The sequence below is a fragment of the Gekko japonicus genome, unplaced genomic scaffold (assembly GCF_001447785.1).
Source record: "Gekko japonicus isolate JY-2015 unplaced genomic scaffold, Gekko_japonicus_V1.1 scaffold1832, whole genome shotgun sequence".
Lineage (NCBI taxonomy): Eukaryota > Metazoa > Chordata > Lepidosauria > Squamata > Gekkonidae > Gekko > Gekko japonicus.
In genome coordinates, this window is record NW_015167107.1 from 180,339 (window position 1) to 203,861 (window position 23,523).

The following is a 23,523-nucleotide window of genomic DNA, read 5'->3' on the forward strand; positions in this document are numbered from 1 at the left end:
ACAACATTTGGGGGAGATCAAGTGGCTGCAACATAATGATGCCAGCTTGACGCTGGGAAATTCCTGGAGATTTTGGGGTTGGGGTCTGGGGAGGAAAGGGTTTGGGGAGGAGAGGGACTTCAGAAGGATATAATGTCACAGAGTCTACCTTCCAAAGCAGCCATTTTCTCCAGGAGAACTGATCTCTGTCACACAGAGATCAGTTGAAATCTCAGGAGATCTCTGGCCACCATCCGGAGGCTGGCAAAACTAGTGCGGTGGAAGTGGGGAAGAAAGTTCTCTTCCATTGATGGATGTGCCTCCCATTAGTGGAAAACGGAGTCTGGATCCAACCCAATGTGTTGTGATATCATAGTTGTGGAGCGCTTCTACAAACTGCAGTTCCCTATCTAGAAATCAGGATTCTCAAACTCAGATTAATCCTGGTTTAAAATATTGATTTGTAGATAAGAAGCAACTGTAATCTGTTGAAGTGCCCCAAATCAGACATCATGATCATCCATGGATAGTACTAAAACCAGGAAGTGTTCAGTCTCTGCTCTGCACTTAACAGGGAAGGGAGCGTGCAGTCTCCAGAATGAACCACACCCGTCCTTCCTCATGAACCAACTGGGGAATGATACAGCCAAAGCATCCCAAATCCAACTGGGGAATGGAGGGGGGTGGGGAGCAGAAGAACAGTTTGTCAAAGAAGACAAATATTTCTCCTGTTCCTGCCCTGAGCTTACTTCCTCTGCTAAACGCCAAACAGCTACTGCAAAAGGATTGGAATGGGCCCTGAGTACTGTCTAGGGTTGCCAAGTCTATTTACTTTGGCGGCGGGGGAGCTTCACCGGGCTCCGGGAGCAGTTGGTGGACGTGTGCGCGCGCGTGCCTCCAGGACGTCACCGGAAGTGACGCGCGACGTCGACACATTGAGGGTGTGGCCCTGATTGTCGGAGGGAAAACCATAGAGTTTTCCCTCTGATGATCGGGGCCACGCCCCCAACGTGATCGACGTGGTTGCGTCACCTCTGGTGACGCAGCCACGCTGCGCTTCGGGGGGCGGAGTTCCCCCCGGAACCCGATTCCGCGGCGGTGGAAATCGGGCCTCCAAAGCGGGGGTTTACCCGCCACCCGCCCCCACTTGGCAGCCCTAGTACTGTCTGAAGTCTCTGATATCATCTGCTTTACACAGACTCCTCACGAAAAACTAAGTTATCTGGTTCTAAGAGTCTTTCCATATAACATATTACACACCAACTGCCACAACAAAAAATGCCATCAGTCCATAATCGTAAAGGCTTTACACTGTGGTTAGTATAAAATATCTGTGGTAAATGTTACCCTGCACTGCAGGAAATTGGCAATTTACTACAATTTGTATTTGAAGAAGACCTCTAAATGACAACACATTAGTGAAGTGTATTCTGGGACAGAATCCAAGAATTTTACGTGTGGGTCAAAACTTCTTTGGCAGCACACTATCACATGAGAAGAAGATTAAAATAACCTTTGAATACGGCGACATCATTGAGCAAGTCACAGCCATTTTGTTGCTGAGTGAACTCGATGTGGAAGAGATTCCACATGTCTGAACCAACAATGGCTTTCAAAATGGCATATGACACCAGAGACTAGGTAAAACTTTAAGGATGTTTCTCCTATACAATGTTAAGCTCAGCCAAGGGTGTTTCAGGCCTAGGCTGGAAGACTTTTCATTTGGCTATTCATTCAGGATAGAGATTTAAACTGCACCTCTGAAAAACGAATCTTGGGGCCAAATCACGCAATACAAATTTTAACAATCCTTTTTCCCTGCCCCATGACATAGCTTTTTTAAAGTCTCTGGAGGCCCAATTTGGGGAGGAGGGGCTCTTTCCTCCCCCTGCCATCATCCCAAATTAAAACGGCAGACATTTGCCCCATTTTGAAGCTGCACATGCAGTCCTCTGAACATGATCCGTTACAAATCACATTGTGCAGTTTGGTCCTTCTATCAACTATACTGGGGTCAGTTCCTAAACACGGCCTCAAGTAAAGACACAAATATAGAAATCGTATTTATCTGGAACTAAGATCAGTCTGCATAAATAGTAGCATGCAGCACAACAGGTGACAGGTTTACTTCAACAGACTCCCAAGAAATTCAAGAACATGTGAGTCTTAACTCAAGGCGAGTCCAAACATGGTCAAATGGAAACCTCTCACCTGTCAAAGCCAATACATGTAACTCATGAACAGAAGGCCAACTAAGAATGCGCAGTGGTTTAAGGAAAACATATGATGAAGAACTGTGGCATGTGAGATGCTAATGAGTCAGCTTTTAATGGTTGTTTTTACCTAAGAGACACCTGGGCCTAGTGTTTTGAAGTCTGCCTCAAGAAGAAGTGTTCTGATGTCACTGCAGTTCTAAGGTCTAGGTATGCATCTGGAACTGTTCGCTCATAGATATGGCCTTGACCACATGTCCTTTATTAGCCACCTCTATGGGTTATCAATGAGGTCATTTCCATGGAAATTGATGGAGGACCAGGCTATCTGAAGAGCAACCCTCTATGATGCTTCCTCTATTAGCAGCTTCCTTGGTGCTTTCCAAGAGATTCTCCCAGGTTTAAGAGCAATTCAAAGTCTTCTCAACCAAGCAACTCAACAAATCACAGTTGACTTTAAACCAGTGTATCTTTTATTTATTAGGTGAAACAAAAGTGAACAATCTCAATCGCAACTGGGAACACAAGCGAATGCTCTTCAAGTCCAGCACCGCAGTCATCTCGCGGTTCTTTTCCAGGAAAGTAACTTGCCAAGTTTCGCATGTTAACAAATCTGACCACAACCTTTTCATACCAGCTGATTAGATACTGTTCCTCTCATGAATCAGGGTTTCAGCACAAAATGAAGCATGCATGGAACAATGGGCCCAAGATCTGAGTTTATTAGAGAAGAACTGGTTATTTTAAACATGGCCAGTTATGGTCCTGATTAGATTCTTGAAAAAACTGGGTAGTACCGCTGAAGCAGAAGCTCGTTTCTGACATCTCTTGCTTAGATGTGTGGCTTACTTTGTGATTTGAAGCTCTGTACTCCCTTTTAAATGTTTTGAAAAACAATCCCCTTAGCTGCACCTGACTCTCTTTGGATCCTGGATCTGAAGCTTGTCCCATTTGAATTTTGCCAGCTAGTTCTATTTGAGCACATTGGCTTAATGCCACTTCCACCATCAAGAGAGACAAATTTCCATCTTGATTTTCTGGAGCAAGAGCACGATTTAAAATAAAATAAAATACAGCAATGAATGATGGTCCATCATATCGAGAAGGAAGTATTTCAGGATCCTTCCAGAATGAGGGCCTGAATATCCTTGCCATGACAGGGAAAGGAACACATTCTGGTTGCTAATCAAATGTATTTTAGTTGATTAACAAATTATATGTTTTAGTTGATTCGTCAGATTAAATCTGCATAAGTTTGCACAAGACTGAAAACAATATTTCTGAAGGGAAAAAATATATTCTCTGTTTTTCAGTGATGATGGGTTGCATCGCCATCTTAGAAGAGGTGTTCCCTCTGTGTATGTGCTAGAAGACTTTGGAAATGGTGCCTGCCTTCTGTGTTATATCACAACACTCAGTTTTATTAGTCTTACATTCCACTAATTGAGAGATTCTTTGACTGATTTTAAAAGTTTTTAAAGACACTAATCTATCCAATTAATTTCTATCAATTTCGGTCTATTTATCTGTCTGTTTATTTTTACTCCACCTTTCCTCTAATAAGCTCAAATGGCTCTTCAGTCCATATTAATTGACAAAAAGACTGCAGTCCCACATATTAACTCCTTTTTCTGAAAAGCATTTCAACAAGATGATAGTAGAAACCATGTTCTAATCATCCAGGTAGCAGAATTGCATCAGATTCCCTGCTTATGCTGTTCAACCATGGCATTAAGTTCAACCATGGCATAGACACCTTTAGCAAGCCCCAGGACAGCAAGAATAGGACAGTTAATTAGAAAACTGGAAGAATTAACCCAGCAGAAGCGGCTTAAAGTGATGCCGTCCAGCATCTCGCAGGTCAGGAGTGCTTGACGATAGAGATGGATAATTATTTACTTGCAAGCCCAAAGCCCTCTTGGCATTAGATACTCGAGGAAAAGGCTTAGAGGAACAACAGGAGGAGCTAGAAAATGATCCCAGAGCCACCTGCAAAGTGGTGCCAGCAGGAGATTTACTGCGGCAAGCACTAGAAGGATGAATCAGATCTGAGTTGGAAGAGAATGAAAGGGCATTTAAAGATGATGAGCGAATGCCGGAAGACAGAGGCCCTAACACAGACACATTCAGATGAGAACTATGTGGAGAAAGACCCACAGGGGGACGGAGAAGCTCATCCATGCTTCTTCCTGTTATTTTTCTCTGCATTGGCACCTGATGCATGCCACCAGGAAGTGGAGTATGATCTAAAAGGCTTTCCAAAGACGCATGCTTCTTCTGGTAACCTTGTACCTTCGCATTTCTTGCGGGGAAAGAAGCGTTTAGGTCTAGGTTATCGTGCATTGCTAAGGATGGAGTGCTTCTTGAAGGAGCAAGGACATTTGGGCACACCTTCCTTCCCTTTTGTCCACTGTGTTCTTGGAAGTTCATTCTGAATTTAGGAGGAGGAGGAGGAGGCAAGGGTGGCTTTCCTGCAGGAATATGAGGAGAAGAAAAGCTCTTGGCCTCTAGCTTTGACGGCCTTTCAGGACTGCACCCTTGAGACCGAGACCCTTTGAGATATAGTATGTCGTCATCCCTTCTGCGTTGCTCTTGGAAATCGGCGAGCCGGGTGCCAGAGACTGCCAAATTTGGTCGCCTCTTCTGCTCTTCTCGCGGCACGGAGATCGTAATGACAGGCAACAGTTGTGCCGCCTTAGCAGAGGCCGACAGCTCCTTCCTGAGAGGGTCTAGCCCTTGTGGGTTTTGTCTGTCATGCAGCACGGGCATATTAGAAACAGGCTTAGAGTTGGATTGTGGAACTGGGCCTTGGCCAGCACAGAAGGGCTTCAGTTGTTTGGGGATGTGGTTCTGCTTAGCTGGAATAACAGGCGGGTTATTAAGAGATCTCAGCTGTACCTGGGGAAGTAGGATTACAGAAATCAAACTATTAAAACGTGCATTTTTGTTAATCACATAAACAGTATATAACTGGTAAACCTCCACCATCCTTAGCGGATACCGAGAAAAGGAGAACGAGTCAAGCTGGCTCTGAAATCTCTGCTCCCAGTCCACAGATGCAGAGAAGCCGGCTGCTCTAACTTAATGATGATGGGAAGGTCGCACAGCATATGCTGGCAAGCGTCTATCTTTCACAAGGCCATGCGGAGAACATAAAAGTGGCACGGCTGCATGAGGCCAAGAGACCATCTGTACTCCAGGGGTCCCCAATGTGGTGTCTGGGCACCTTGGTGCCTGCGGACCCCTTCCTGGTGCCCGCCAAGTGTTTCCAGAAATTGGGTGGGACCGGGAGGGGGGCTCTTGTTCCGCACAGCTTCTGACTGACCCCTGAAGATCTGACTGGCTGTGCAGACTGAAATAAAACGGCTCTGGTGGCCACGGCCACAACAGTGTTGGTTCTAAGCCATCTCTCGCTCCGGTTTCCAAGTGTATTGTTCAAATGATTCCTCCTTGCGCTTGGACTTTCTCTGGGTGTGTGTGTGTGGCTCCACCTGCTGCAGCACCCTTTTTGCAACTGTGCCCAGCACACGCTGTGTCAGAGTTCCAAAGTTGCCCACAGGCCCCAAATGGCTGGGAAGCACTGATCTAGTCCAACACCTTTTCTTCCAATAGCATCAAGAAATACATCTTTGGAAAGCCTGTAAGGTAGGTCATGAAGTTAAGAGAGCCAGTTTGGTGTAGTAGTTAAGTGCGCGGACTCTAATCTGGGAGAACCGGGTTTGATTCCCCACTCCTCCACTTGTACCTGCTGGGTGACCTTGGGCAAGCTGTAGTTCTGTCAGAGCTGTTCTTGAAAAAGAGCAGTTTCTGTCAGAGCTCTCTCAGCCCCACCTACCTCACAGGAAGTCTGTTGTGGGGAGGGGGAGGGAAAGGAGTTTGTAAGCCGCTCTGAGACTCCCTTGGGTAGTGAAGGGCGGGGTATAAATCCAATCTCCTCCTCCTCCTCCTCCTCCTCTTCTTCTTCTTCTTCTTCTTCTTCTTCTTCTTCTTCTTCTTCTTCTTCTTCTTCTTCTTCTTCATAACTATCCCCTGCTATTGGTCTGGCAGCAATCAGTATTCGAAAGCATACTACTTCTTAACATGGAGGCTCAATTGAGTTGCCTGGGCTATCGGCCATTGAGAGAGTTAGCCTCTAACACACACACCCTTCCTTTCCAAGGCATCTAAGCTGGTGGTCCTCTTGTGAGAACGAATTCTCTCCTTCATCTGCAAGGATGGGCATGGCCAGAGACATTTCCACCATGGGAGGAAGCAGGGAAGATATCGCTAGCAGTTGTTGAATACCATCTAGGCAGAGACTGTTTTCTTCTCTGCTTGTGGGTACTTAGCTTGGGCACAGATAGCGGCACAAACGCTTGGGTGCCAGCCAAAGGGCGAGGGCCAAAGGGGTCTTGGCCTTTGGATATTAGCCTGTTGTTTGCATTAGCTAGCTTAGGGAATCATCACCCGCCTAGGATGCGTTTTCATTTATTTAAACTATCATTTAAAAAATTGGTTGTTCTGTATTTTAGAAAGTTAAAACACGCCACTTTGGGGGGAAGAAAGTAGCGTAGGAATGCCCAGCTAAACAGTGTGAAGAAGTCTGTTCTTCTGGCTGTTCTGAAGACAGAATCCCATGTTTTGTAAGTACTAGGAAGGAGTTAAAGATGATGTAATTGCTCCACTCTTGGCTATGGCATCAGGCTGTTCACTGAAAAGGTGGCTCTCTCTTGTAATGTAGCCATTGAGACCCAGAGCTCCTGGATGCTGAAAGAAGTCTGTTAATCAGACATGTACAATCTCTACATTTTGTTTTAATGAATGCGTTACTGAAAGATCTGTCGACCCTTATAATAAAGCTGTTAAATAAATAAATAGTATAAATTAGTATCTGATATGAACCTCTGGATTCCCAAGCGCTTAGAAATTTGCTTTTGAGAGGTGTGTGTGGAGGGGGGGGGAATGAAAGATGAGATTTCCTTCAGGTAGCCAAATCCTGTACTGCTATCGCACAGCTTGAACTGCTCTATGTAAAGGTCACCTGAGGAAGTGATACATCTGTAATACACAAGAACCTTTTTTTAAAGTGGTGGCAATTACCGTGCCCCAGTGTCACTTTGGATATCGGTCTTCCTTTTCAATGTGCATCCCTCCTTTCAGGGCGACTGCATTGTGTGGACATGCCAGTTTTTTTAAATTCAGGAGCTGGCGCTGCTCTACTAATTTGCAGCAGAGATGAGAGAAGGCTGCTCCTGACCTCGCCCTGCCAGTGAGATTCTTCAGTTACAATCAAGCCACAAAAAAGCTAACGGGGACTGGTGCTCAGGGATTTGTTCTATGCATTCGTATTCCCTCCCCTGCCCCTGCTTCCTGCCTTTACCACGCTGAAAAACAAACAGACCATCAAGCCAATTACATGCAACGGGGGTCAAACGAGAAGATGATCCAGCCAGTAAAAGTGCAATGCGCCATGAAAGACTTTCATAGAGAACTGTGACCAATCGGGCAATGAATAAAAACTTTCGGCGCTACAAGCACATCACACTAAACTGGACGACAGCATCCTAGGCAAGTCAGATCAGCAGCAGTTTTCAAACTTATGTTCTGGAGAAACCTGGGTTCCTCAATGTGTAGGACCGGCACATTTCACTAGAAGAAAACGTACCATTACCAATCTTCCCCTGCAGTGCAAAGTCACAGGGATGTAACAGGTGTATTTTTGTGAGCTCAATTCACAGAAAACTGCACTGAGGCTCAACTGGTCTGGCCAACACCCCAAATGTGCCCTAAAACACATCCCAGGTTCTTTTGTAACATGCCAAAGTGTTCAGCAGTTGTACAGAAGTTTCTCAGCACATGAATTGATATGAAAAGGGTTCCCTGACTGTAAAAAGCTTGAAAGCCAATGATCCGGGCTCATGAGTTGTGCTTTACATCAGGAGCTTGGGGAGCAGAGCAGAACTGTAAATATCTTACAGTAAATATCTTTACTGTACTCAACTCAAAATGTCTTTAACACAGGATACTCAGTATATTGTAGCGCTCCAAAGCCCTGACCTGGATAGCCCAGGCTAGCTCGATCTCGTCCAGATCTCAGAAGCTAACCAGTATCGGCCCTGATTAGCATTTGGATGAGAGACCACCAAGGAATACCAGGGGCACTACGCAGAGGCAGGCAATGGCAAACCACCTCTGAATGCCTCTAGCCTTGAAAATGCTACGGGACACCATAAATCAGCTGCAATGTGATGGCAAAAAACCAAAAGAAGTGCTCCAAAGCCACAACCGGAGAACAGACAAGAGTCTAGCCAACATAAAATTGTGGGCACTTAAGGGCAGTTATATTGAACAGGCACACTGAACTCCCATCAGACACACAGTCTCTCAAATAAATTCTACTGCCCATTTTCTTTTCTGCAGCATCTATGTATCACCAATCATGCCAGGATAGGGCAACCATTGGGGTGATGTGCACAAGCTTTGCTCATCTGCTGCTATCATGAACAGGGAATATTTAGCTTGAGTAGAGTTTGTCTTGTTTTTTATTGTTTTCTTTAATTGCCATTTCAGCTGTGGTCACGTTGAAACTAGGCACCAGAAACCTTTCCTCTCTTCCAAAATCAAAAGCTAAAACCAAAAGCAAATATCTTTTTTATCAAGAACCATCAAAACAACACAAAATATTGTGCAAGCTTTCATGTTCTCCAGATCTCTTCATCAGACTGGAGGCCAAACAGGGGGGGGGGGGATAAGGAAAGGAAGAAACATATTATTACAGTTCTATTGTTTTAAATTTTCACCTTGAATATATATATATCTATTGTATCGATAGGAAAGTATTTATAAATTGTTGTTAACCACCCTGAGCCCCACGCGGGGGGAGGGCGGTCTATAAATCAAATAAAAATAAAACGAATAAGTATTTCAGGCCATGTTCTTGTAAGCATCCTGCCAAACACTCTCATACAGACAAAACAGTACTAGGTGGAGCTGGTATCAGGTCATATCTTGGGCTTTCAAAAACAGAAAAAATGAAATATCCAGTGAGACCTTTGGTCAACTTTGGGTTGTGACATTTTCAACTGGATGATTTTGTTTTATTTACTACTACTATTACTGCTGCTGCTTCTTCCTCTGCTTCTTTGTCTTCCTACATTTCCCCTAGCTGCTATTTCCATTCAACCAGAGATCACATGACGATGACATAATGCCACGTAGACAACTGGGACCTGGGCCATATGATGACGTCCCTTAACAGAAATGAAAAACTGAAGGAGTGCTGAGTAATTGCCAGGAAGTGAAGAACAGGGTTTCTTTTAGCACTGCTGATATTTCTCTCCTTCCCATCTTTTAGGCTCTGACATGCAGAAATCATTGCTCCTACCTCCTTTGCCCACGCTGGCTTCTCGCTGGCATTCATCCCCTCCTTGTAATGATAAAGAGGTTTCTTCTCTGCTGGTCTCTGGTCTTGGCGCTGCTGCTGTTGCTGCTGCAGGGAGACCAGGTAGTCCCGCTCCTGTTGCAGCTGCCGCTGAAGCCTCTCGGCCTGCCGCTGCTCCTCTAACTGCTTGCGCTTATACTCCTACCAAAACAGAGGCGCCGAACAGATATTAGCAAGGAACAGGATGGTACAAAGTCGCAGATGATACAGTTCAACATATATTGGGTTGGATCCAACCAGATTTTTCGCTCAGTCCTGCCCAATTCCTCTCCTTACTACAGTTCGTATCATACATGATCATGCAAATCCCATCATCTCCGGCACAGCTATTTTTGATGGTTAAAGATGAAACCCCCCTCCTTCCTTTGTCACTAGCTGAAAAGCTGGTTGGATCCAACCCACTGTCTTTACCCATGATGTTGCTTCGATGATGATGATTTGTGAAGGCTAACTACATTTGGCTTTCTTCGTCCTATGCTTGTGTGCTTTATAAGGCACAACTACCTGCTTCGCTAATGCCCGATGGGGCGGCTAATCACCATGGGGAGGGGCGCTCCCTTGCTGGTGGTCTTCAAGCAGAGAGGCTGGATAGCCACCTGTCAGGGATGCTCCAGCTTCCAATTTCATTTGGGTAAAAGACTGGACTTGATGGGCCTCTGGCCCATTCCGACTCTATGATATTAGTTGTTCACCTGGCGCTGATCCTTCACAAGCTCCGTCTCTACTCAATCCCTTTTCAAAAAACCACTGACACAAAAGCCAGAAGGAGGCTGTGACAGTCAGCCCAATACAGAAATCAGTTTACATTTCCAGTCTAAATGGGACCTCTACATTAAGGAATTTTAGTCTCTCTGTCTCTCAACGCATTTTGAAAACATCACCCTCATGCCATAACTTGGGCACACAGAGAGCTAAGAGCTAATGCCTTGGATCCAGCAAAGGATTCCCTGCCTGTGGAAGATCACTTTCTTGCTTCACCCCTCCTCTGCAGCTCAAAATGCCACCCCAAATGCTATTCCTGGTGGGCCCCTATCTTCAATAAGCAGCATTGGGGGGCATTTTGGGTTGCAGTGGGAGCGGGGAGGTGAGAAAGTTGCGCTCCACGGGTAGAAATCTCATCTATGAAAACACTCACATGAACAACACACATGAAGTTGCCTTATGCTGAATCAGACCTTTGGTGCTGTCTACTCAGACTGAGGCTCTCTATGGTCTTAGGTGGAGCTCTTTCGCATCACCTACTGCCTGGTCCTTTTAACTGGAGATGCCGGGGACTGAACCTGGGACTTTCTGCATGCAGTCTTCCACTGAGCCACAGCTCCTCCCCAATGGACCCAAGTCTCTCTCCTTTTAGACAGCTTATTTTAAGGTGATCTTTTTTCCCTCTTTAGTGCCCAATTTGTCATTTTTTAGGCCTGGAAGTTCTGACCCTCCAGAGTTATAACACTTGTTGGCAGTAACTTTATCCTTTATAGAAGGTGCAGCTTTTCTCAATGGCTGATGAGAGGAAAACCACAGACAGCAGCATGGTGGGTAAAAAAAAAACCCTTGCAAAGGTAACTTCCCAGGGTTTCTATGTCCTCACTAACAGGGAAAAGAGACAGAAGGCATCTGTTTGCCCTCAGGAATGTATCAGCAGCAGCACTGATTATACAGCCTCCTTTAATAAAAAGAAAGAAAGAAAGTCAATTCACATCCAAAATAGTGATGGATACATAATTTCAGCCTGGAGAGAAAGAGAGAGGCAAAAAGGGAATATATGCAAAATGTTCACCAATGAAAGATGTCAAAAATGCAAACAGCATGAAAAGGCAACGCAAAACGTTCCTGTCAGAAACGGAAAAGCTAAGCGGTCTGCAAATGAAATATGCCACCAAACTCCATAAAACCAAGCCGAGCTTACAGAGAGCAAGTACATTTTAGCTAAATTGTATTTGGGCACATGCTGCCAGTGGCTTTCAATTAATTGCTCTGCAATAAACACAGCAGGCCTAAGAAGCCACCAGTCCCTTTCATAAAGCAGGAGAACAAATGCATACACGCCAAAGGATGATTGATCAATAAGGGTCCCATCACTGATTTTTTTTTTAAAGCAATAAAACCATTCAGAGCCTGGTTATGTTTGTAGCCAACGAAGGAGCTAACATCGTATAACAAAGCATGGTGGACAACCGAACACTTCTTTGGTGAGGAGTTGAATGAAAGAGAGGAGACAGAACAGCTCCTCAGCAGGAGACTCCACACACACACACACACACACGTGTGTCTTTTATGGTTACCACTTCAGAATTTTTCAAGCCACAACTATTTTGTTATAGATTTTTGGATTTTGTTTTGTTTTAAAAGCACACACTCGCAGGTAGCCTCCATTTTGCCATAGGCAAATCCTCTTCATAGGATTTGACTGGATCAGGGGACACATGCCTCCCTATTGATGGGCCAAAGGTACTAAGAGCACTGCCAGTAGCACCTCTCACCCTATGTTTCAGACCACAGGTGATTTAAGAAGACTTTTGGCTCCATCCATGGATGGTACATCCCAAGAAACTACTGTTATAAAGAGGCCTGTATTCTAGGCATGCTTTGCTTTTCAAAAGAGGAGAACTGTTTTAACTTTCATAAATTCATTGCTGCAGCTATAAGCAGGAAAATATACCACACAAAATGTTCTCAAAATTCACTGGGGTTTTCAATTTGATCCTGAACACATCCAAGAGCAAGAAACAACAAAGGCCATCCAATTTATTCTGAAATGACCTTGGCAGATCCACCTATCGCCTAGCACTAATGGCCTTCTGAGTATATGCTGGAGGCATTACAGACAAAAACCCAAAGAGAGACACAACGTTAGCATTTAGAATTTCTCTCATCTACCGAAAACGATTTCCTTCCACTTGCAAGAGACAGGGTAGGCAAAACCTTTTAGCTCCATCCAGATTCAAATTTGGTAGGGTCAGCAGGGGCCAGATCAAATTGCTGGACAGACAAGAGCCAGCCCTTGGGCCACCTGGTTACCTTCCTCCTGGTGAACGTCCCCGAACCCTTGAGTATGCTTAGAAATGCAAATATATGTCAAAGATGCCAATTTTGGAGCAAATCAACATATGCATATTTGGAAATGTATAGTGGGAACAGTCTCCCCCAAAGGGGGTGATGATTCTGGTTGTACTTCTCCTTGCTGGGGAACAGTTTCTTTTTTTCTTTAAATAGTTTTTTTGTCCTTCTCCAGATGGGACCAGATTAACAGGTGGTAACCTTATAAGGCACAAGTAGATGCAAGCAGTCACACAATACACAGAAAAGGGCTGGGTGAAGGATGCAACACAAGAACCCTGCCTCCCCATTACCAGAAGTAGAGCTTGCTCCTGCAGTAATTGCTGCTGCAGGATCTCTAACTGCCTCTGTTCTTCCTCTAACTGTCGCCTGATGTATTCCTGGAGATGCAGGCAGCAGGAAAAACGAGAGAGAGAAAAAAGAACCGTAATTCCAAAGAGAAAGGAGTGATTGCATGAGAGGAAGGAACGGCAGAAAGGCTAAGAGGACCTGATTCATTACAAGTGGATGTAATGTAAATACCAGGTAATCTTTTTGGTGGTATTTAATTTTGGAAGAACTATGGAAAGAATACCTCAAAGTAAAGGACAAGGTGATGGATCCTGCCCATGGATAAATTCCATGAGCAGTAGTACTCTCCTCCAGTGAAAGGGACTTCGCCTGATGCAGATGGCTCAACAGCCTCCTGCATTCAGAGGAAGACTCTTGTACCAGAGGAAAGTGCTGCCATTTGCAAAACAGACCTGCAGGATAAAACTAGTGGTTATATTCAGAGCTATGTGCATTGTGTCCTTTAAAAAAAAAACAGCTATTTTTTGTGCCACAGTTACCCAAATTCTGCAGGCAGGGGGAGGGGGGTCACATCACATGCCAAAAAGACAGAGGAAACAAACAAGGGTGACAACCTAATTTAATTCCAAATTGATACTCCACATGTTTCAAACACACAATTCTTCCACAGGGGAAATAGCTTATTTTTGCATCAATCCAGCCAATGAATATTCTACTTTGATTTGCTGTTCATGAAAATAATAAAAATTAAAAAACACACCCTACTGGCTCCAAGAATGGAGATGGGAGCTGAATGTAATGCCCAATATAAGGTCTGGAGCAAGAATGGGGGTTGAATAGACTTCAGGGGGCCAGCAGTTTCAGCTGCCTGCATCCAACTTTATCCTACCGCCTTCCATCCTATGATGATCAAAAGCAGAATTAATCATGAACCCGGTGTGTGTGTGAAAATGATGCTGATTCTCATAATATAACTGCGTTTTTTTCACGCAAAATCTGAACACTTCCCCCAATTTGGAGGAGAGCCATGGTAGCCTCCAGCTCCCTGCTGTTTACACAATGTAGTTTTGACCTTGAAAAACAACACAAAAAGCAGATTCCACCAGGAGCTGGTTTGGGTTACCTGCTCATGCTCTGCACGCCTCCTCTCCTCTTCTCGGCGCATCTGTTCCTCATAATGCCGGCGCTGCTCTCTCTCTTGCTGCTTCCTTAACTCCTTTTCTCTCCTTTGCTGCTGTGAAAGCAAACGCCAAAAGTAAGCAAAGAAAACCTTGGTAAACTCCTGTGATATTTGCAGACACAGATAAAATTGGGCCTCCAAATGCATGAGATCAGCACTGTAGTGCAGGAAGAAGCCCCCAAAGTTATATGGCCTGTCTTTGAATAATGCCACATGGAGGAACCTCTCCCAACAAAACAGTACAATACAAGAAAACAGGGATCCTATTGTTAACCAGTGTTCTTGTGTTCCATCAGAGGGAGTAGAAGGGATCAAAAGTCACATCAATGGCTGATTACACTGAGGGGGAGGAAGAAGATCTATAAGGACTTCTTGCACATCATGAACCATGGAGCAAAACAGGAAGTATTATGAAAGGACCACCATGACCTGGATGATCCAGGCTAACTTGAACTCATCATATCTCAGAGTTATGCAGGGCTGGCCCTGGCTAGTACTTGGATGGGAGACCACCAAGGAAGTTAAGGGTTGATATGCAGAGGCAGGCAATGGGAAACCTCCTCTGTTCATCGCTTGCCTTGAAAACTCTATGGGGTCACCATAAGTCATCTGCAACTTGATGACATTTTCCACCACCATGAAAGGGCCACTAGATTGGGCATCACTCCCCAACTCTCCTGCAGAATATCAGTTCACATAAACATACGAAGTTGCTATATGTAGGCGTCAGACCATCGGTCTATCAAAGTCAGTATTGTCCACTCTAACCGTCAGTCGCTCTTCAGGTTCTCAGGTGGAGGTCTCTCACGTGCCCTACTATTAGCTACCAGATTCTTTTAACTGGAGATGCTGGTGATTGAACTTGGAACCAGCTAAATTCCAAGAAAATGCTCTACCACCAAGCCCCAGCCCCTCCCTCCTTAGGGGCATTTCAACACACACAACAAAACACCTGGCTTCAAGGGAGACAACTATGTCCAGTGGCTTGTTTTTAATATTGGGATGTGGATTTAATTGTAAGCTGCCTTGAGCAGGACTGTGAAGAGGTGGCACAGAAATGTCCTAAATAAACAGACTGTTTCCACCTAATTCTAAAGGACACCTACAAATTTATAATCAAAATAAGCCCCAAAGCTCAGCATTCTGAGGGACAAACCCCTCCAAAGTTAACAAACAATTAACATAATCTCATACAACAGTGCGGCCAGGGCGTCCGGTTGTTGTAGAGTTGGAGAAGACGTCTGATGAATTCAAATAATCTGGGCTGCCTTTTTGCTTATCCCAAGAGGAAACCTTTGCAAGAAAGTCCCAGAATGAATTAAACATTTGCCCTTCCTCTATTTTGTCCCCACAACAAACATCCTGTGAGAGGGATAGTCTGAGAGTGTGTGACTGACCCAAGGTCCCCCAGCAAGCTTCCATGGCAGAACGGGGATTTGAACCTGGGTTTCCCAGATCCTAGTTCAACACTACAACCACAATGGTTGACTTGGGTTTTCCTTCTTCCCCCGTTTTCTTACTAGGAACAATTTGCATTTGATCAGAGGCTGCCTTTGAACTCCCCACCGCAAACAGAGGGGTGAACCTTGCTGGGGCAACGCAAAGGAAGGAACTCCAAAGCCCTGTGGGGCCGATACAGCTTACTGTGAAGCAGGGCTCTTTTTGTAGAAAAAGCCCAGCAGGAACTCATTAGCATAATAGGCCACACCCAACAGCAGAAACTCATTAGCATATTAGGCCACACCCCGACAGCACAGCTTATTAGCACATTAGGCCGCACCCCCATGTTACCAGAAGTGTGGTTATCCAGCCACACCCACCTTTTGCTTGTTATTCTGTTTACCTTGTTTGTTGTCAAAACCCAGGGCTTTTTTGTAGCAGGAACTCCTTTGCATGTTAGGCCACACACCCCTAATGTAGCCAATCCTAATGAGTTTCTGCTGATGGGTGTGGCCTATTATGCTAATGAGTTCCTGCTGGGCGTGGCCAACTCAGGAGCCAGCCGGAACTCCGTTCCTGTGCGTTCCTGCCCAAAAATAGCCCTGCGGAGCCTTATGGATTGGGTCCCCAGTCTTTTCCAAGGCAGTTAGAATAGGATACATTAAGAAGCACTGACAGCATCTCTCAAGTGGCCAAGATTTGGTAACAGGGGGAGGATCCTTCTGTGCTTGTAAACAATGTGCTTTGAAGTCCAGAGCTTTCACTGAGCCATGTTAATTTTCTCAGGGAAAGAAAAGGCTGTTAGTCCAGTCATTTGAAAGTCAAGCTGCTTTTGGTCCGTTAGCAACTTCTTTGCGGGGAAATCAATACAGGCTCATAATTACATGCCACGCGGGTCCTCTGCACAAGGCATACACAGTATTGATTGCAGCCATGGATGAGATGTGGCTACAATTGGGCCTATGTGTCTTGAAAGAGAAATGAAGATGTGTAAAATCCTTCATTAGCAGCGGCATTAAGCAGTCCGGCCGCCACCGAAACCAAAACAGCTGTCTGGCTAGCTTTTGTTCTTTGCTCTTTTCGCTTAAAATATTCTCGGACCACATTCTGAACTTCTTTTCGTCCCTAAAATGTTAGCATTTTACTGGTTTGCCAGTGCAAGGCCCCTCCCCCTCTTTGAAGAGCTGACTTCCCAAGAGCCAAGCTACACGTTTGGGTTTTTGAAGAGCTGGGTCTGCATTCCTCACAGCCACTCAGCAGCTGCAGGTAATGGCTGTTAAAAAATAAAAGAGAGCCCTATTTCATCTTGGAACACTGCTGCAGGGGGAGGAAACGCCTCTGCCTCAGAGGTCGATTCGGGGGGGTTCGCGGGGGATCGCAGTTTCCCCGGGTGAGGTGCAGGGGGCGGGGCACACGACGAAGCCCTGCCCCCTTCTTCCGGCCGCCCCCTGCTTCCAGCCTCATTCTGTTGCAGAAGGAGGAAGAAGCAGGAGGGTAAGTTGGCGTCCTCCCCCTCTGCCTGGCCGAGGCCACTCCACGTGGCCTCCACAAGGACTCCCAGCCCCATCCAGGAGCTTCCCCGAGGTAGCTGTGTTAGTCTGTTGCTGCAAAATAGTCCAAGAGTTCAAATAGCACCTTTAAGACTAACAAATAGCACCTTTAACCTTTAAGACTAACTGAGTGGTGGGTGTGGCCTTATGACACACTTCTGGTGATGGCAGGGGGTGTGGCCTTATGACACAATTCCGGTGATGGCAGGGGGTGTGGCCTTATGACACACTTCCGGTGATGTCAGGGGGTGTGGCATATGCTAATAAGTTATGCTGATGGATTCCCCTAGCTCTTTTTCTACGAAACGACCCCTGCTCTGCCTTCTCTCCCCCAGCCATTTTCCAGGGCCAAAATGCCCCCCCCTCATTTTTGCTCTCCACTTGGGAGTATTCTGTGCAGGCAGAGTAGCAAAAATAGGGAAATAACTCCAGCTTGGGGGAAGGAAGGCAGGAACCCCTCTTCCTCCCACAGTGGCAGTCTGTTGTATTGCTGCGGGGAACTCTTTAAAAACCCACACACCTAGTTTGGCCGTAAGGGTCTTTCCTGAAGCATCTTTTCTTAGCACATTGCCATGACTGAAGTTTCGCCCCTTGCCTCCTCTCTCAGGGCTGTCCCTTCTGTTGTGAAGCTATCGCCCAGCACTAGAAGGCAACTCCAGTGCTGGATTCCTCAGTTACACCTTTTTTTAAAAAAAACTGCAACCTTGCAAAGTGGATCCACTCATAGCTTCCCCTTCCCTCCATGCTACCCCTCTACTTTGTGAACCATTTCTCCCCCAGAATTAAGCACTCCCCACTCTGCGCAAAGCCAGTGCTGGAGTGCTCATCCGGTTCTGGTCTTTGTTTTAAAGTATGCAAAACAGGAAGGATATTCGATCCCCCAACCCAATCCACTGCACAGAGCAACAATGCCACCTGTAAGCTGATGCACAGTTTGTTTGAGGTGCTACTGATGCGGCACAACTGCTGCCGAACAGCTTCTTCCCTATAACTGTACAGGGGTCATTTCCTGCAGGAGCGCACAGGAGTGGAGCTCCGGCAGTTAAGAGCCCAGGGGCGGGCACATGCAACAAGCCCTGCCCCCTGCTCCCAGCAGCCCTGGGCCACGAGGAGCAAGAAGCAGCCCTCCTTCTTTCCTTCTCTCCCTCCTTCTTTCCTTCTCTTTCTTTCTCTCCTTCCTTCCTTTCTGCACAGATCTGTGTGTTCCCTCCCCCCAGCTAGCAACCCAAAACAGTCCAGTGGCACCTTTAAGGCCAAGTTTTATTCAGGTACAAGCTCTCCCTCCTCTGTGAGGGCAGATCTACGCGTCCCCCCCCCATAGCTAGCAATCCAAAGCAGCCCAGTGGAGCCTGAGCGGTGGGTGTTGCCTTCTGACACTCTTCCGGTGATGTCAGGGGGTGTGGCATATGCAAATAAGTTATGCTAATGAGCTCCTGCACCTCTTTTTCTACAAAATGACCCCTGACTTCATAACATACTAGTAATACAGGAAAGCACCAACCACATCAGTTGCCTAGATTACTTGGTTTCCCTCTGCATCGCAACTGTCTCGCTGTCCTGGCAATCAGAGTGGCTTTCGTGACTGTTTCACGTTACCAGATCTCTATGGAGCCCAGCCACGGCGGGATGTGATTTTGGGCCACAGCAGGACTCGGAGGCTAACGGATGAATTAAGCCCCACACTGTACGTACCAATCGAAGATACCACCCAGGAGTACAGCACTCTGCTGCTCCAGTTTTCGCGATGCTGTCATGATTGGGGATTGTTATCTTTTTACACCTAAGAAACTGACTTTGGAGACAACATAATTACTCTGCCCCCTAGAGGACAGTAGTGCAAGAACACTGGAGGGGGGAAATATCAGGGCTTCTGAATTTTTCATTATTGAATTTCTGTGTTCAAAATGCCAGTTACTGCTGCCTGTGCATGCAACATTTTCCATTCCAGAAGGTGCATGCTATTAAGTGAGATGTGTTTACCCTGAACTGGAACGAGCTTTCAACTACAATCCTCTTTTCCCTTTAGTCTATCCTCCTATCTAGCCATTTTTCCTCCTTCAGTTTCACTTCTAATAACCCTTCCAATGAAAACTCCCTTATGGATGTCATCTTCCATATCTGTATATATTCTAAAGTTGCACTGACTTATGAGAGTACATCAAGTCAGATCACTGGTCCATCTAGTGTACTCTGATTGGCAGTGGCTCACTGAAGTCTCAGGGACAGAAAGGCTCTTCCCAATGCCTGCTAAGTAGAGATACTAGGGATTGAACCTGGGACCTTCAGTGCGAAAAGCAGGTGATCTACCACTGAGCCACAGTCTCTCCCCAAGCCCACCGGCTCTCCTTTCCTATTTAATATCAGTTTCTAGTAGCTTCAGGCAGTTCACAACACAACATAGCACTCCGGTGTGATCAACTAACAGAACCCAGTATGTGGCTATTTGGATGAAGGGGGCAGATGAAAGAGGACTGGATTCACATATGTTGGATCACCAGAGACAAGAAATAAGCTGACCTTCTGCCCCAGTGGCATCTATGAATACCACCCTTTATTTGCTGGGACTCACTTCTATAGGGGAAGAGAGCATTGTTCTTGAGAACACTGCTGCAGTGAGTGCAAAAGTTGACTTCCACTCTGACCCCGAGGGGGGAGAAATCATAGTTCAAGATCCTGCAGGATGTAAAATCATAGTTCAAGATCCTGCAGGGTCTCTGTGCACCTCGCGAGGCCTTTCCAACGGATAAGCCCTTATCTAAACTCACACAACCACATGTCACGATGGCGAACATTTTGCAAGTATATTTATAAAGCCTCAGCCAATAGGAAACACAGCAAAGCCAACAGTCTAGATTCTAGCTCTGCACCATCTGCTCAGGCCACAGGTTGATGTAAAAAGCTTTAGAAACCCAGGATATTTGGAAACCCAACTGAAAGCATCTCAGCTGCCAAATGTTCTGACTGCGTTATCAACTGGCTTTGTGCATAAAGCCGATCCTCGACTGCTTAATAGCACGTCTGCAGCTTAAAATATAAATAAACTGTGTGGCCTTTTTCAGAATGTTAGAGCCAATTGCCATATGCTTATGTAGCATGAAAGTTCAGAACCAACACCTTCCATCCTACCGGTACAGAAGCCATGTACCAGGTCACATTAGACTGACAGCGGCTTCACTGTTCATCAAAATCATGTTAATTTTTTCCACCCACAGGCTCTATAACTTATGGAAGAATCGGTTCTGAGGTCTCCACAGGCTGCTCCTCTTTTGCATCCAACAGGAAAGAACCCCAAAGATTACTATGCATATGTAAAACTAGACTGCAGTGAAAAACTAGTGTATATTTAAAAAGTATAATCCTAGAAAAAGACATAGATATGAAATACAACTGTCACCACAGCTGGAAGATCAAGTCTTGAAATCCACAAGTTAAAGGTATACAGCGGTATGCTCACCAGACATATATTGACAAAACTCTACAGAAAGTTGGTTGACTTGCCTGTTTTAGTTTTAAAAATGCCGTATATATGACTGTGGCCGCGGGCACACGGGCAGAAAAATGCGGGGGGGAAGCGTGGCTGTTTGCCCTGTGGCAAAATAACGCGCGGTTGCGCCAGCAGACATACCGTGGAGGTCCCCTGGAGGTACCGTGGTAGGGGGGAGGTGCCGAGCACACCACTATCCTGCACCGCGGCAAAGAAGCGGCGCGGCAAACGGGTGTTTTTTTCTCTGGACACCGAAGTGTGCACATGCCCAATTGGGTGCTCGTGCGCATCCCATGGACAGTTGGAAAAAAAACACCTTTATACGAGGGGGCATGGGCGGGCGACGGAACTACCACCAGAAACGCGATCAGACGCCCGCCCTTGCCCCGCGGTTACCGGAAACTAGTGCCTTCGAGGTACTAGTTTTTAACCGCGCATCTTCGGCGGGAAGCCTCGGGTTTGCCACAGGAGCTCTACGCTTCTCAGATGTGGCGGTGAGATCACGCCCGGAAAATCCGCCTATCTTCCGTCTCTCTAGCGTGCCTAATGCTCCTTGTGACCGCAGCCTATGCTTATTTTGCTTAACCCTGTATTTCATGCTCATGGTTCTTGCAGTGGGAGAAGACGGACAGAGCTTCACAACTGAATTCACAGACAAGCATACACCTAGCCATAGGTAGCACCTCGGCACCAATTTGTTCCTGCCTCCCATGTTTTCCAAATTCAGGATGGGGAAAGTTAACAAAGAATCCTCAGATTGGCAGGCAGCTGCAGGGCGCTGCATTTGTTTTTATGGTAAAGGTAAAGGTTCCCTCGCTCGAAAGCCAGTCGAATCCGACTCTAGGGTTGCGGTGCTCATCTCCGTTTCAAAGCCGAAGAGCCAGCGCTGTCCGAAGACGTTTCCATGGGCATGTGGCCGGCATGAATAAACACCAAGGCGCACGGAATGCTGTTACCTTCCCACCGCAGTGGTACCTATTTATCTACTTGCAATTTCTTGCTTTCAAACTGCTAGGTTGGCAGGAGCTGGAACTAGAGACAGGAGCTCACCCTGTCTTGCGGCACCCGGGTCTTGAACCACAGCCTGCAGTTCAGCGTCTTAACTACTTGAGCCACTGCAGCTTTTTTTTGTTTTTTTTTTGTTTTTACCCAGTTGGAATATTAAGGAAGAAGCAGTGGGAGAGAATGACTACATGGGAAAGGGAGGGACTGAGGGGCTTTCCCCGGCATTTGACTGGCTGGCATGCCTGTCTGTCAATTCAGCTGTGAAGGTGGATTCGTAGAGCAGATGCTGCCCAGAGGCCTCTTTTTATATGACATCTGTCTCCTCTCAAGGATTGAATGTTTAATGTACATTTCATTCTGGCTACCATTGGATTAATAATACATACGTTGATACAATATTTATTTATTTATTTTAAAATGAGCCATACTATCCTTCCTTTCAATAAATCTAAATCATCCAAGATGGCATACAAAAAAAATTTAAATTGTATCATGCAAAAAAAATTTTATTAAAAAGATTGAACTCAGAGCATACTAAAATTTTAAAAAAAATCCAGAAGTAAATCACAGAAGAGGAAATTAGCAAATTTGTTCTTTCCTGGTTTGGTCTGCGTGTTCTCATGAAATCACATACATGCTTTTGTTTTTTGGCTACGAGGTGTAATGGAGCGCATGAGGAATCGAGCCCCACATTGATTTCTCGTCCACCTTCACCCCACTGACAGCCAGTTTTAAAAGCTCCAGGAGAGATTGTTCAGTGTCTCTTGCAAGACTGAGGAAAACTCCTGTTTTTCCAGTCACAGAAGCAGAACTCATACAAAGGGAAGCCAAATATGAGATACTGCTGCCTTCCTAGCTCTCTATCTCCCGCTCTATAACAATCCTCTTCCTTTCTCCTTTGTTTCTCTACAAAAAATGCTCTCATTTCCCTTGGCTCTGGGACTACCAAGTTATGTTCACAGAACATGGATCTATTATTCATACGAGGCCAGGCCGCCAATTCATTATCAGGTTATTTACACAACTTCACAGGTGATGCTTCAGGGCAAGCTCCCCCCCCCAACCTCCAATCCTTTCGCTTTCTTGTTACACGCCAAAAAGGGGCTTCTTTTCCATCACGTCCATCGTGACAGGTCTTAAATATTGATGAGAGTAGTCAGTGGAAGGCGTAAGCCTCCTGGACCCGTCTAAAAAAAAAAAAAAAGAATTTTGAAGAATTCATTCTGCTAAGCTAGACTCCCTTGGGGACTGCAAGAATAATCAAGTCACGGAAGGTTAGAACAACTGGAGAGATGAACTGGTTAGTCAAACAGATGATAAGGGTGCAATCCGGAGAAATTCCTCGAGAGGCTCTCCTCAAACCAGCCACTGCAACTGGGGAATTTCTCTCTCCGTGACCTCAACAAGTGACTGGTTTGAAGAAGATCACACCCCATACACAGAGAGGGAACTCCTTGGCAACAGAAACCTGTCAAGCTTCTTGTCTTGCTTTCTTTAAGTAGCAGGAAACATACAAAGACTCCCCCTCCCCCAAACCCTTAAATTTCAGGGCTATTTTTGGGCAGGAATGCAACAGGAACCGAGTTCTGGCTGGCTTCAGAGTTGGCCATGCCCACTACAGCCAAAACCTCTGCATGCATGGCTACAGAGAGAAGGCCTGGAGAGCAAACCGCCCCCCCCCCAGCTAGTTGGAGGCAGGTGGGCTGGGGGAGGGCTGGAAGGATTGGGGAGACATTTAAATGCCTCCCCCGGCCTGTCCAAGGGCTGGCTTGCCTGGGTAAGCCAAGGGAAGGCATGGGGGTGTGGCCTAATAAGCTGTCAGCTGAGCTGTCAGGGGGTGTGGCCTAATATACTAAGGAGGTTCTGCTGTTGGGTGTGGCCTATTACGCTAATAAGTTCCTGCTGGG

The 23,523-nt window shown here is 45.9% G+C and overlaps 1 protein-coding gene across 1 annotated transcript in view; it reads right to left on the bottom strand.

Annotated features, from left to right (window-relative positions):
* Window positions 1–23,523, bottom strand: part of TNIK (TRAF2 and NCK interacting kinase) — a 181,373-nt gene that overhangs the window by 73,691 nt on the left and 84,159 nt on the right. Inside the window, exons 12-14 of the mRNA XM_015412943.1 lie at window positions 14,081–14,191; window positions 12,960–13,046; window positions 9,556–9,753 (exon numbers count right to left, since the gene is read on the bottom strand). Coding sequence (XP_015268429.1) covers window positions 9,556–9,753; window positions 12,960–13,046; window positions 14,081–14,191 — 396 coding nt within the window. The remainder of the gene's footprint in view (window positions 1–9,555; window positions 9,754–12,959; window positions 13,047–14,080; window positions 14,192–23,523) is intronic.